Here is a 16,095-nt window from a genome sequence, read left to right on the forward strand (position 1 = left end):
ACCTGAATATTAAAAAAAAAAGTTAGTGTTCCCAGAAACTTTTATTATATATAGTATATATTCAGACAAGCTTTTTGGGAACGTGGATATGGGGACCTTCTTATGTTTTCATATACCTAATAATAACATTTTCCAGAATGTCTTTTTATATTTGGGTACTAAGTCGACATATAAACCACAATGCCAAATTTCAACTTGCTGCAAGCAGTTGAAAACAAGTTCCCAAATAACCAGCTGGTGTCAGAGTCCCCATATCCAATGTATTATGTCTATATATATATACATATATATATATATATATATATATATATATATATATATATATAGGACGTCCTAGGGTGCTGAATATTGAGTCAAATACTATCAACCTCCATTCTATCTAAAACATTATAAAACAGTCCAACTTGGTATCACATCAGCTGCATAATTTGGCTCAGTCAGAAGTTGTATACATGTCAATGGTTCTTGTGTGTAGCGTTTTCAGGGGTTGAATCAAATTTGTACAGACATAATCTGTAATCGTTGACGCTTAAGTTATAATGGATTCAGTGTGTCCACTGCGGGATATAATGAACCAAATAAATGCCTCTAACTGCCCGAACAGCGAAACAGTTTTTGGTTTTATTATTTATTTTCGGGGGTGTGTGCTGTATGTTTTCATAAGCTATGGTTAACTGATGGAACATGAAAATGGAAATTTAATCAGGCTCTTATTCAAACTTCAGATACTTGTGATGCACTGTCCTCTGTGCCTTCACTAGCTTCACTGGCCTCTGTACCTGCGACACTGGACTCGTCGAGCTCAGCGCCAGGTGTGGTGGGGACAGTCTGGCCTGTGGATGCCCCAGCGGTATCAGCACCCTGAGGGCCGTTGTCTGGAGCGGCGTTGTCTGGAGCGGCGGTGTCTGGAGCGGCGTTGTCTGGAGGTGCGTTGTCTGGAGGTGCGTTGTCTGGAGCGGCGTTGTCTCGAGGGGCATTGGCTGGAGGGGCATTGGCTGGAGGGGCGTCGTTTTGACCTCCTGGCCTACGTTTCCTGAAGCAGTAAAACCCAACTGCTGCCATGACGACACACGCACACCCTGCCACACCCAGACCGATGACCAGAGTGCTCGATGAACGGGATTCCGTGTCTCCGGGGGTTGTGCTGGTGCTGTTAACTGCAACACAAAGTACAGGAGGTCATCAAACAAACCAAACAAGGACAGTTTCAAAGTTCAATGTATCTTGTGCTTGCGTGTACACGCGAAGGGGGATAATTCACTAGCAGGTCTGCACATACGTTTACCTGGAAGATCGGAACAAATATCCACATGATGTATATACTCACACGGAATGTTCTTAAATACGACAAAGCAGAAATACCTGAAGGCAAAAAGTAAAGAAAATGCTCCAAACAAGGCAAGCAAGTTGTCACCGGACGAAGTCGACAAGCTGTATGAACATTGCCCCATGGGCACTCATCACCCAAAAGCTGTCGTCAATGGCCTTTGGTGGGACAAGTCATCCCACGTTGGCTTTCGATGGACAACGGACCACCACAACATGCGATGGAGATGTTTTGCTACAAACGGATGCCTCGGAAACGTTGAATCTTACTGAGAATTGTTACGTTTGTTGAATTCACAAATTCTATAACTTTGTTAAGATAAATTTTTTTCTTGAAGCCCAGACCAAGTCAACATTTTTTTTATGAACTAACTGAAGGGCAAGAGTCTCTGGCAAGGTAAGTTTGAACATAAGCACCTGCTAGCCTATGCGGGCATGAACAAATGCATTTTACTTTTCAGTTTTAATTTTGAATTCATAAAATAAGTCCCCCCAAAAAATTAAAACGAAAAACACTGACATTGAAAAACAAAACATTGACCAATAGATGAATAGATAATGCAACTTACTCTAACCAACATAAATAGCATGAAGTACTCTTTGTTTCAAGTTTCAACGAGAAGACTCTTAAAATAAGAACCGAGGCTAAAGTCAAGGACACGATAGAGGTCAAGACTTGCTCATGGGCTACCCCTGGTTACAAGAAAAGGTGTCCAGTAAACTCTACGCAGTGTATGCAAGCAGGAGACCACTCGACTTCAGCAATGATGATGATCTGTTCTACATTGCAGTTTTAAAAAAACACACAATCTGAACGCACCGACACATGGTTTAACGCACCGACACATGGTTTAACGCACCGACACATGGTTTAACGCACCGACACATGGTTTAACGCACCGACACATGGTTTAACGCACCGACACATGGTTTAACGCACCGACACATGGTTTAACGCACCGACACATGGTTTAAGAGGCAACCAATCAGGGAAACAAATCGGATGAGTTTTGAACAGGAATAGCTGAAAAGCCAGGAAAATAACAAACCATTCAGTACAAAAAAAACCAATGATTAGAAACCTCGTTGCAGTTGATTTTCCGCTCACACACATCATGCAGATGTCAGGATACAGAAACATGCAAAGCCTCCATACTTACTCGTCCATTACACAGAACCAACACAGGGAAATATCACACATGGTCAATGGAATGGGGAGAAGCAAACCAGCAACTACCACTCAAAGTCAAGACAACACACACAGTAAAGATAGACTTGCACGTCCAACCATACCTGGCACTGACACAAAAACCTTTTGTTTGTTTGTTTGCTTAACGCCCAGCCAACCACGAAGGGCCATATCAGGGCGGTCACACAGAAACCTACATGAAGTCTATCTTTGCTGGCCCTGTTAGCAACAGCAGCATCACAGTCAACCTCAACATTCACGAAATGCTGAAACAACACACAGTGCCACTGTCACCAATCAAAACAACTTGGTTTGATGTTATCAAACCCACACATTTACACAAACACTTGAAGGGCACCTGTATGTTCACACCAGGTTCATGCTTACATTTCTTAAAGTTAAGTTTGTTGTTTGTCATTTCTCAGCTACTAACTGAAGCCAACTCTCCAACTAAAACTTAACAGATGTGATGTGTTGTTCATCTCTACGATTTGCATGAACTATTATACATTTTTTCCAACTTCTTTGACCAAGTTTGGTATTTGGTTGCAACCATTGCTAAATACCGATTGTGATCTATAATACTTGCCACACATTCAGTTGTGTTTTGCTTTGTTTTTTTAAACTGTATTTTACTGTTGAACAAAAGTATTTTTGTATAAAACATAGCTCTGAATGCAGAATTGCCTTTTTGCTTGACATTTATGATGTACTAGATGATTACCCGCTTCGCCGGTGTAGCAGTCTATTTTGAAGCAGCCCAGTTTGACCGGAAGGTCATTCTGGGCTAGCCCAGAATGACCTCCCGGTCATTCTAGGCTAGCCTATTTTGACCGGGAGGTCATTCTGGGCTAGTCAGTTTTGACCCCCCCTAGTCAATTTTGACCCCCCTTGCAAACTTGAAGAATGAGTACATTAAGACCTTTAGAAACAATATGTATGCATATATGTATATAACTACATATATCTAAGGTTTGAGGGGGGGGGGGTCTTTCTGGGCTAGCCCAGAATGACCTCCCGTCAAAATCAGCTAGCCCAGAATGACCCCCCGGTCAAAACTGACTAGGCCAGTCAGTTTAGACCCCCCCTTTAAACTTCAAGAATAAGTACTTTAACTTTCTAAACCGAAATAAATGTAAATATGGACTATATTTGTTAGAAAAAGGATATTACAAGAAAAAAAAAAGTTTCCACACTTCCCTTCGAACTTCAAGAATAAGTACACTGGGACCTCTCAAAACAAAACATACGCATGTATGTATGCATCTATGTTTCAAAGGAAGCGTCGAATTTTTTTTTCTTCTAGAGTTAAGGGTTTTTGTTTTGTTTGTTGTAATATCATTTTTCTAATAAATATTGTCCACATTTACATTCATTTCGGTTTAAAAAGTCTTAAAGTACTAATTCTTGAAGTTTGAAGGGAGGTCAAAACTGACTGGCGTAGTCAGTTTTGACCGGGGGGTCATTCTGGCCTAGCTGATTTTGACCGCCCCCCCAAACTTGTGGAGATGCATAGATGCCTTCATTTATGCGTACATTTCGTTTTAAAAGGTCCTAGTGTACTTATTTTTGAAGTTTAAAAGGAAGCGTCAAAACTTTTTGTTTTTTTTTAATTTTAATTTTTTAGATCATTTTTCCAACAGATTTTGTGCACACATACATATATTTCGTTTTAAATGGTCCTAACGTACTTATTCTTAAAGTTTGAAGGGGGGGTCAAAACTGACTGGCGTAGTCAGTTTTGACCGGGGGGGCATTCTGGGCTAGCTGATTTTGACCAGAATGACCCCCCCCCCCAAACTTGTGGAAATGCATAGATACATTCATTTATGCGTACATTTCGTTTTAAAAGGTCCTTGTGTACTTATTTTTGAAGTTAGAAAGGAAGCGTCGAATTTTTAATTTTTTTTTAGAGTTAAAGGTTTTTTGTTTTGTTTGTTGTAATATCATTTTTCTAACAAATATTGTCCACATTTACATTCATTTCGGTTTAAAAAGTCTTAAAATACTTTTTTTTTTTTTTTGACCTCAGTTGCATGCAATGCTGCTTCAACCCATCTTTTTTGCCTCTTTCGTCTTTTTTTTTTTTTTTTTTTTCTTCTTTCTTTCCTTTGGGCGGTGAGCATATATATCCTTCTTCATTGGTCTTTTTTTTTTTTAATGAAATTTTAATTTTGTTTTCTTTTACATTACAGGTTACATTTCCATTAAATTACTTTTTAATTCAACAACAATTTAACTTATGTTTGCGTGTATGTGCATATGTGTGTGTGTGTGTGTGTGTGTGTGTGTGTGTGTGTGTGTGTGTGTGTGTGTGTGTGTGTGTGTGTGTGTGTGTGTGTGTGTGTGTGTGTGCGTGTGCGTGTGTGTGTGTTGTTGTTGTTGTTGTTCCCATAATTCTGTTATATAATACATTTTCAGCGGGACAATACATAACAAGTTAATTAATCCAATTACAGTACTAGTTTTCAGCACAGCATCATGCAGCGCATATATAAATAACTTTACATTAACAGCACAATACTACTAGTTATCTATATTCTTATACACAGTTCAATTTTACTAGAGATTTCGAAGTCGAGCTTGGTTCTGAAATAAGATCTTCATGTTAGTTTTTGGATTTCCGTACTTAAACTGGCTTACGCACATTTTCGATATCAATATTAGGTGATTAATTATGAAGGTTTTCTCTCTGGGGATATCACGTGTGAAATACCCAAAAAGAGCCTCTTCGCAGCTTAACTTTATATTTTTGCCTGTATATTTAAATATGTACCCTTGACATTCCTGCCATATGGGTTGCACTGCTCTACACTGCCAAAAACGTGCTCGATGAAGTCGGTTTCGTTACAATACTGACAGAGATTTGTTTGACGAATTCCCATCTTATGTAGCAAAATATTGGTGGGATATATATTGTGTAAAATTTTCCAATGCAATAGACGAAGACGGGTTTCTGTCGAGCATTCGTTAGCTAATTTCCAGTGTTTATCTTCTAATGTAATATTTAATTTGTTCGACCAAAATCCAGCTGAGCTTGGCTCCTTTATCTCATAATTTAACATCTTTAGGCGGATTTGGTGTGGAGATAATTGTATAAGTGGCATATGATCAGAACGGGCCTGACCCGTATCACGCAATAATAGAGCTTTAATGGCAGTCTGTATTGCATTATATTCAAATAGGCGAGACTGTTTATATCCAGTTCGTTCACATATTTCCTCAAAAGAGTACATGTCGTTATCGTTAAAAACATCTTTAACAACGCATATTTTAGCCTTTATCCAGTCATTCATGTATAGTGTTTGCTTCCTGTACCTTATATTTGTATTATTCCATAAGGTTTGATTGCGTACACTTATCTGCTGTTCATTACTGCTTATTTCTTTGATCTTGTGTTTATTGTTTAGCCAGGTGATAAAAGCTTGTTTCCAGAAATATTGCTTTATGGCACCTAGTCCTTTAAAATGTTCTGCACTCACATTTGAGCGCAGACAGCATAAGCGTTCGCCCAGATTTAAAAATGATGCTAATGGAATCTGTTGCCACTTTGCGTTACTTCCGTCCAGCAGCCTCATAATCCATGAAATTAGAAATGATGTTTGTACATCTTTGACATTAATCATTTTCAGACCTCCAAGATTTGTCTCTTGGCACATTACTTTTCTATTAACTTTGTCATAAGCTCTTTTGTTTGAATATTTTTTCTTCCAGATAAATCGGAATAGAGATGAATTTAGCTTATTGAGGAAGTTTTCTGTGGCACATAGAGATTGCAGTGCGTAAGTAAACTGTGACAACATTAATGTTTTGACTATACACATTTTCCCCATTATACTTAGGTTTCTTTTCGACCATGTTGCTATTAATGAATTTACTTTATGTAGTTTAGGTTCCCAGTTTTCTTCTATGTTGGAGGCTGGGACAGAGTTGTTGAAATGAATTCCTAAGATTTTTATTTGTTTTTTCCAAATAATATTACATGGTCGGTCAGCAGAAAATTTATTTATACCAAGCCACATTGCTTCTGTCTTTTGATCATTCATTGCTAACCCTGAAAATTTTGAAAACTGAGTTATAAGATGTAACACGTTTCTTAGGTCTTTCTCATCTTGTAGGAAGAAACTAATGTTGTCAGCATACATAAGTAGTTTAAGAATTTCACCATGTCTATCAGAATTCCTTGGCAGTTTAATCCCTTTAACATCTTGATCTGCACGGATTTTGATTGCTAACACTTCGAGGGCCAGAACAAAGGCTAATGGCGAAAATGGACATCCTTGTCTTATTCCAGCATCACATGGGAATGGACTCGAGATCCATCCCATGTAATTAATACTACTCTCTGTATTTTTTGTTAAAGTATCGACCCACATAATAAAATGTTTACCAAATCCGAACTTTTGGAACGCCCAGAGCATATATTCTTTAGATATCGTGTCAAAAGCAGCTCTGTAGTCCAGCGCCATTAAAATACCTGGTTGATTACTGTTATTCATATATTCAATGACGTCATCAATCATTCTAATAACAGTGCTGGAATTTCTTTTTTTTAAAAACCCAACTTGATCTTCACTTATTAAGTAATTGACGACTTGATTTAATCTGTTTGCAAGGCATTTCGCTAATAGTTTATAGTCGGTGTTCGTTACAGATATAGGACGCCAGTTATTTAGGTGCTCTCGTTTCAACCCCTTTCCTTTGTGTATCAGTGTGATAGCTGCTCGCTTCTGGGATACATATAGTTCCCCTTTTTCAAAGGCTGACCAACGATATTTGTTGCAAACATGATCTAAACAAATAAACAAAATTGAAAACGAATTAAAAAAAATTAAAGAAGTTTTTGACACCTCCTTTGAAACTTTAAAAATAGGTACACTAAGACCTTTTAAAACGAAATGTACAAATAAATAAATACATGCATCTATGCATCTCCACAAGTATAGGGGGGGGGGGTCATTCTGGGCTAGCTGATTTTGACCGGGAGGTCATTCTGGGCTAGCCCAGAATGACCCCCCACCAAACTTGTGGAGATGCATAGATGCATTCATTTATGCGTATATTTCGTTTTAAAAGGTACTAGTGTCCTTATTTTTGAAGTTTCAAAGGAAGCGTCGAATTTTTTTTTTTTTTAGAGTTAAGGGTTTTTGTTTTGTTTGTTGTAATATCATTTTTCTAATAAATATTGTCCACATTTACATTCATTTCGGTTTAAAAAGTCTTAAAGTACTAATTCTTGAAGTTTGAAGGGGGGGTCAAAACTGACTGACGTAGTCAGTTTTGACCGGGGGGTCATTCTGGGCTAGCTGATTTTGACCGGGAGGTCATTCCCAGAATGACCCCCCACCAAACTTGTGGAGATGCATAGATGCATTCATTTATGCGTATATTTCGTTTTAAAAGGTCCTAGTGTCCTTATTTTTGAAGTTTCAAAGGAAGCGTCGAATTTTTTTTTTTTTTAGAGTTAAGGGTTTTTGTTTTGTTTGTTGTAATATCATTTTTCTAATAAATATTGTCCACATTTACATTCATTTCGGTTTAAAAAGTCTTAAAGTACTAATTCTTGAAGTTTGAAGGGAGGTCAAAACTGACTGGCGTAGTCAGTTTTGACCGGGGGGTCATTCTGGCCTAGCTGATTTTGACCGCCCCCCCCAAACTTGTGGAGATGAATAGATGCCTTCATTTATGCGTACATTTCGTTTTAACAGGTCCTAGTGTACTTATTTTTGAAGTTTAAAAGGAAGCGTCAAAACTTTTTGTTTTTTTTTAATTTTAATTTTTTAGATCATTTTTCCAACAGATTTTGTGCACACATACATATATTTCGTTTTAAATGGTCCTAACGTACTTATTCTTAAAGTTTGAAGGGGGGGGGTCAAAACTGACTGGGGGGGTCAAAATTGGCTAGCGCATTATAGCCCAGAATGACCTCCCGGTCAAAATCAGCTAGCCCAGAATGACCTCCCGGTCAAAACTGACTATGTGTGAAAATGGCCTGTTACACCGGGCACAAAGAATCCTTCTTTATCATGTATTATTCGGTATGCACATTTCTCAAGTCGATTACAGTATAGCGTTCACGGGATACCTCCAGCTTCGCTGGGACTAAACAAGACAAAGTAAACATTTGGACTTAACAATAACATTAACAGCGTGACTTATTCTAAAGAATGACACTTCAAGTGTTGTCGGATGATACACTTGTTCATCTTAAAACATTGAACAGTCAGTTTTATCAATGGGTGCTTTACATTACGCAAAGCACACCCCGACCTTTAAGTGTGCAATGTGGATCTGCTCATTAAAAATATAATTGTCAAAATACTGTAGAATATAGAGACATTGCGTCAAATAATGTCCAGAACGTTTATTTCTCCATTTGAAATTTTGGTCAAGCAATCATTGACTCAGTCCGGAGAACCGGATAGGAATTCAGTACTAACACAAAGTTGTCATTAAAATTGAATTTTCATCTCTAGATGTAAATCCAATTGTATTGAAATGTGTATTTACTAAGCAGAAATGCACTCCCATAGTCCGGACAAAAATGTCAGTTAGACAGATGAAAAACATTGTCTGTGACAGTTCCGCCCCGTCTTTTGCAAACGGGAATAACTAAGTAGACATGCAATGCAAAGGCACTGCATAGTGTCACGATCGGGTGACAGAGACCGAGAAAGCGTCACTCATTGGAGTGCCTGTTCTGGGTCAATGTATGATAGAAAGCGCCTGTGCGTGATATTGGACACAGCAGAGTTTTCGCTGACAGTGCTCTACGAGCACGGACGTTTTGAAACGCACGAGTTTCACAGTGCGGGTTTCTGCTATCATAGGGCTGTCGGTTTTTAGCTGACAGCGCACACGGGATTTTCACGGATTGAGTTTCTCGTGTCTTTTTTTTTCTGCTTGGGAGGCAGAATTGTGTATAGCTGGACTGGTTTGGTGACAAGGTCAGTCACGTGTATTTGGCTAGGTGGTCTGTCAGAGACTCAAGGACGACACACTTGACACCCAGCGGCAGAAGGGGAAGGACCTAACACACAGTTACTAGAGTATGATGGTTTTTCACCGAGTATTATATTCGGCACTCTAGGGGAACTTCCACAAGTTATTCCTTTCCTCTGCCACGTATTTTGCTGAGGACAAGTCGTCAAACTTTCCTTCGTCGACGATGGCTTTCGCATAAGGATTCGACAAGGGGTTCTGGACGGTTTTGGTCACTGTTGACGAACAGAGGCTGTTCCAGGGAGGAGGCGGACTTTGCTTCCATTGAGAGTACAATCATAGGCTTTTGAGGTAATAAATCATTATTTAACGCTGTTGATGAGTCTGTGTTGTGGAATGAAATACTCTCTGTTGTTCTTTCCAGGTTAGCGCATAATTTACTCTCTGTGACGCTAAAATACTAATCTGTATATGGTTTTTGCAGATAGGGAGAGAAGGACGGAAAATGGCTGTTTTGTTGTTGTAAAAAGTCAGTTTTGTGCAGGCCCACGTGCTCGATGAGATATTTAAAGATGACATGTTTTAAGGTGGTGGGTGAGGGGTAGCTGACATGTTTAGTGCACCGATGCTTTCTGTTTGCAGCCTTCGTTTCGTTCGTTCGTTCGTTTCGTTCGTTCGTTACGTTCCTGTAACATCTGCACGGCTGACTTTGGCGGGACCCGTTGAAGCTACGCTAACCAGGAGACCGGCTAACCAGGAGACCGGCTAACCAGCGGACCGGCTAACCAGCGAACCGGCTAACCAGCGAACCGGCTAACCAGCATACCGGCTAAGCAGCAGCAGCAGAGATAAAGCTAAGTGCACCATGTCGTACGCACCCCGTTGACCACCGTTGTCTTTTCGTATCTATGATTTCATTGGAGTAGTGACAACGTGGGGTGTGAGACACCTGCACGAACTAGAGCTTTTCGAACAGAACATTCTCATTTAACTATATTTACACGGGTTCAGCGTGTTCCTATAATTTTCTACATACTACTGGCATTTTGTCAGTGAACACTGGTTTTTTACGTGTTGAGAACGTAAAAGGAACATATTTTGAGTGAAGGCTCGAGGGAGGTGGAGAGTTTATACATAAACAGGCGTCTGAAACTTATACTTTTGTTGACTCTATTTAATTGTATGCCTGCGAGAGTGGATCGTGGTGTGGTTAGTTAATTAGTAGTAATTAACCGGTTCATAATCACCTTGAGTGATATAGTGAAACGTGACACATGGGGGCCAAGCCGGGATTTACTCGGTTAATTTCCAACTGATAAAGACCCACCAATTAAGGATAACTAAGAGCAGATAATCTCGTCAGTGCTCGACTTATTTTCTGCTTGGTGCTACCCTTTTTTTGTATAGTTTTGATCATATACCACACCTTAAGCGATTCACATCTTGCAGGAAATGTAAATTGTAATTTGTGAGTTATTGTATGCGCTAACTGTGATTATCTCCCTTTCCTTTGTTTGTGAATCTTTGTTGTTGTACGTTCAGAGTTTTCCGTTGCAGAGAGCTGAGCGGGGTTAGCGGATTTGTTATTCGTTTTACTCAGTTTTCTCTTCATTGTTGTTTCGCATTCTGTAACAGGTTACATTTCTACCGTCTTGTTTTACTTGGATTTTTCTCCATATTTTGACTTTGTTGGAATTTTGGGGGGGAAGGGTCCGAGGACTTCTGTCCTAACCAAGGCTGTGGGAGACACTCTGTTTCACCGCAAAAAGCAGCCGATAAAGTAGGCCACGGCTGTGGGAAACACTTTGTTTCACCGCAAAAAGCAGCCATAAAGTAGGCTACGCGATTTGTTCTACATCGTTTGGATTTTTCTTCTGCATTTTCCGGTTGCTGGATTTTTGTATCCACCGCTTTCGTCACCGCGTATTCTAGCTATAGCTGCGTTAGACTTACTTTGGTGATAAAGCTTTGCTAAACTAACCATGGCTACAGGGGGATCTCCTACGAAGAGATTAACTTTTGAGACTCCTGGTAGTGAGGAACAGACAGAGCGAGACGCACGCGTTAGAGCGCGTAGTTTGCTTAAGCGCAAGGAGTTAGAACGTAAGGAAGACATAGAGCGACAGACGAGGAAAGAAGAGCTTGACAGACAAGAACGACAGGCCGAACGTGAGAGACAGGAACGACAAGACGAACGTGACCGACAGGATAAGAAAGACGAGCTTGACAGACAAGAACGACAGGCCGAACGAGACAGACAAGAAAAGAAAGAGAAAGATGAACGTGACAGACAAGAACGGAAAGAGAAAGAACAGGCTGAACTTGAGAGACAGGAACGACAGGCCGAACGACAGGCCGAACTTGACAGACAAGAAAGAGAACGTGACAGACAAGAACGGAAAGAGAAGGAACAGGCGGATCGCGATCTCCAGCTAGAGCTAGCTAGGCTACAGGCCGAGAAGGGTACGCTTACTCAGGCTAGCGCGCCGACGTTTGTTGCCGACCGTACGAGACTGCCGACGTTCGACGATGACAAGGACGAGCTCGACGACTTTTTACGCCGGTTTGAGCGCATTGCATCTGACCAGAAGTGGGAAGAGGCCACGTGGGCTAGCCGCCTTAGCACCTGCTTGAAAGGACGCGCATTGCAGCTCTACAACGCTTTGGATGACGACGAGGCGAGAGACTATCAGGCACTTAAGAAGGCGTTACTCCAGCGCTTCAACCTGACTGCTGAAGCCTACCGACGACGTCTGCGAAACAGCAAGAGACTGAGCGGCGAGCTGAGTCATCAGTTTGTGGCACGCCTAAATCTCTACCTGCGGCGCTGGGTGGAGATGGCCGAAAAGGACTGGACCGTCAACGACCTTGCCGACCTCATTGTCATGGAGCAACTGATGTCCAGCCTGCGACCTGAGGTGGTGACCTTCGTGCAGGAGCACCAGCCAAAGACTACTCAGGAAGCAGCCGACTGGATCAGAGTACACGAGGACGCCCAGGCGATCTCCGGCAAATCCTCAGGCTCACGGCCAGGAAAATCGGGAAATTCGGGTTCTTCAGGACCCAAGGACGGGAAGGACGATCAGGGACACAAGGGATCGAGTTCCAGATCTGACATCCAGTGTTACTACTGCAACAAGCGGGGCCACGTGAAGAAGGACTGCCACAAGAGACAGGCTGACCAGAAGGGCGTTCACTTTGTTGGCAGTGAGGAGTTCAGGGACGTCACGAGCTCATGCACCATCCCACAACTCTGCGTTCCGTGCTCCAGGAAACATTTCCAGCCCCACTGCAACGTCTACGTTAACGGAGTGAAGGGCGAGGGTCTGCGGGACACAGGAGCAGACATGATAGTGGTTCGGGCGAGTCTAGTTCCAGCTATGGCCTACACAGGAGACAGCATCAGGGTGAGAATGGCCGAGGCATCTCACGCTTACGACTTGAACACGGCAGTGATCAAGGTCGTAACACCGTTGTTCACGGGGACCATTGTGGCCGTCGTCATGGACGATCCTCCATGCGACCTGCTCATTGGAAACCGGGTTCAGTTTGTGGACGGCGTCACCAGGGAGGTTCCCGTTTATCGGTCTCCCGACGTCATTTCAGTGCTCACGCGGGCACAGGCGGAGCGAGAGGACAAACCTCTCAAACCCCTACCTGCTGCACGAGCTGCCCGGGGGAACGTGACCCCCGCGCTTCTCGCGAAGGCTCAGGATTCTGACCCGACCTTAGCTACTCCTCGGGAGCACGCGAAGTCGGGGAAGGTGAAGCTGAGCGGGAAGCATGGGAGGTCAAGGTTCCTCAGGGACAAGAAGTTGCTCTACCGTGAGTTCAGCAACAAGGAAGGTGCATTCAAACAGGTTGTCGTGCCTCGCGAGTTTCGCGAGGGTGTCATGGCAACGGCACACGACTCGATTCTGGGAGGGCATCTTGGCACCAAGAAGACCACGGATCGTGTCTGGCGCCACTTTTACTGGCCAGGCATCTGCACGGATGTCCGACGTTTCTGTGCGTCCTGCGATAAGTGCCAGAAGGTGGTGGCCAAAGGAAGGGTGAGGAAGGTCCCCTTAGAGAAGATGCCGCTCATCGACGAACCCTTTCGTCGGGTGGCAGTGGACATCATCGGGCCCATCTTGCCTGCGTCTGAGGACGGAAACAGATACATTTTGACCATGGTGGACTACGCTACTCGATACCCAGAGGCGATCCCTCTGAAATCGATTGAAGCCACGCGAGTAGCTGAGGCGCTGGTTACTATGTGGTCCCGGCTGGGAATTCCATCAGAGGTACTCACCGACAGAGGCACGCAGTTCACGGGAGGAGTGATGGCGGAGGCAGCACGACTGCTATCACTGGAGCAGCACTTCACCACTCCTTACCATGCTCAGTGCAACGGACTGGTGGAAAGGTTCAATGGCACCTTGAAGACCATGCTGAGGAAACTAGCTCAGGAGAAACCACGCACGTGGGACAGGTACATCCCAGCATTGCTTTTTGCATACCGCGAGGTTCCTCAGGAGAGCTTGGGCTTTTCCCCATTTGAGTTGTTGTACGGCAGACAGGTACGCGGTCCCATGGCTATCCTGCGTCAGGCTTGGACAGACGAAGAAGCTGACGAGGAGGTGCAGACGACAGCGACCTACATCGTAGAACTCAGGAACAGGATTGAAGAGACCTGCAAACTGGCACAAGAGAACCTGGGAAGAGCAGCACAGCGTTACGCGCGAGGATTCGACCGCAAGGCACGGCCGCGCAGCTTCAAGATTGGAGAACGGGTGTTGCTACTTCTACCTGTCAAACACAACAAGCTACAACTGCAGTGGCAAGGACCTTTTGAGGTGACAGCGAAAGTGGGCCAGAACGACTACAGGATCGTCATGAACGGGAAAGCACGCCTGTACCACGCCAACCTGCTGCGCGCCTACATAGAAAGGACTGCCTACAGGGAAAAGGACAAAGTGACAGAATGCAGGTGCCGTCTTCACTCGCATGATGAGGAAACTTTTGGAACCATTGAAGCGCGAGGACATCAGCAGTTTCATCGACGATGTGCTGATCGCGACAGAGACATGGACTGAACATCTCGACGCCCTGCGCGACGTGTTCGGAAGGTTGAAGGACGGAAATCTGGGAGCTAAACCGTCCAAGTGCTACTTGGGATTTCGGGAATTGTCTTTCCTGGGTCATGTTGTCGGCGAGGGATTGCTCGTTCCAGAGGACGACAAGATCCAGAAGATTCGGGAGGCGGAGCCACCGCGCACGAAGAAAGAAGTCAGGTCTTTCCTGGGCCTAGCCAGCTTCTATAGACGCTTCATCCCGCACTTTGCCGAAATCGCTCTACCACTGACCAACCTTACCAAGAAACTACAACCGACCGTTGTAGTGTGGACTGAGGAATGTAGCTCCGCATTCAACACCCTGAAGAGGCGACTCACCAGTCAGCCTATTCTCCGACTACCAGACCTGAACAAGGACTTCGTGCTGAGGACAGACGCTTCAGGGAAGGGACTTGGGGCAGTGTTGCTTCAGGAGACAGAGGGGTTTTTGCACCCTGTTTGCTTCGCCAGCCGTAAGCTGACCTCGGCCGAGGCAGCGTATGCAACGGTTGAACGCGAGTGTCTCGCCATTGTCTGGGGCATCCAGAAGTTCGAAGCGTACCTGTACGGACGACCTTTCTGTCTGGAGACGGACCATCAACCTCTGCAATATCTTCAGGTTGCAAGGTTGGCAAACGCCAGACTTATGCGCTGGGCGTTGATTCTCCAACCGTACCAATTCACGGTACGCGTCATTCCGGGCGCCAACAATGTTGGAGCTGACTTTCTCTCTCGGGCTGTAGAGGAGAACATGACTGTGAGCGAAACAGAGGTTTCGTCTTGAAGAGGGGAGGTGTGTCACGATCGGGTGACAGAGACCGAGAAAGCGTCACTCATTGGAGTGCCTGTTCTGGGTCAATGTATGATAGAAAGCGCCTGTGCGTGATATTGGACACAGCAGAGTTTTCGCTGACAGTGCTCTACGAGCACGGACGTTTTGAAACGCACGAGTTTCACAGTGCGGGTTTCTGCTATCATAGGGCTGTCGGTTTTTAGCTGACAGCGCACACGGGATTTTCACGGATTGAGTTTCTCGTGTCTTTTTTTTTCTGCTTGGGAGGCAGAATTGTGTATAGCTGGACTGGTTTGGTGACAAGGTCAGTCACGTGTATTTGGCTAGGTGGTCTGTCAGAGACTCAAGGACGACACACTTGACACCCAGCGGCAGAAGGGGAAGGACCTAACACACAGTTACTAGAGTATGATGGTTTTTCACCGAGTATTATATTCGGCACTCTAGGGGAACTTCCACAAGTTATTCCTTTCCTCTGCCACGTATTTTGCTGAGGACAAGTCGTCAAACTTTCCTTCGTCGACGATGGCTTTCGCATAAGGATTCGACAAGGGGTTCTGGACGGTTTTGGTCACTGTTGACGAACAGAGGCTGTTCCAGGGAGGAGGCGGACTTTGCTTCCATTGAGAGTACAATCATAGGCTTTTGAGGTAATAAATCATTATTTAACGCTGTTGATGAGTCTGTGTTGTGGAATGAAATACTCTCTGTTGTTCTTTCCAGGTTAGCGCATAATTTACTCTCTG

The 16,095-nt window shown here is 43.6% G+C and overlaps 1 protein-coding gene and 1 long non-coding RNA gene across 2 annotated transcripts in view; one reads left to right on the plus strand and one right to left on the minus strand.

Annotated features, from left to right (window-relative positions):
* Nucleotides 1–304: 304 nt before the first annotated feature.
* LOC138950442 (uncharacterized) overlaps nt 305–16,095 on the minus strand; it is a 37,461-nt gene continuing 21,670 nt past the window's right edge. The window contains exon 3 of the mRNA XM_070322175.1: nt 305–1,157. Coding sequence (XP_070178276.1) covers nt 715–1,157 — 443 coding nt within the window. The 3' untranslated portion in view covers nt 305–714. The remainder of the gene's footprint in view (nt 1,158–16,095) is intronic.
* LOC138950441 (uncharacterized) lies at nt 9,166–11,736 on the plus strand. The gene is made up of 2 exons (XR_011450662.1): nt 9,166–9,811; nt 10,103–11,736. It is a non-coding gene; the product is annotated as an uncharacterized lncRNA (long non-coding RNA).

Source organism: Littorina saxatilis, linkage group LG16, assembly GCF_037325665.1.
Source record: "Littorina saxatilis isolate snail1 linkage group LG16, US_GU_Lsax_2.0, whole genome shotgun sequence".
Taxonomy (NCBI): Eukaryota; Metazoa; Mollusca; class Gastropoda; order Littorinimorpha; family Littorinidae; genus Littorina; species Littorina saxatilis.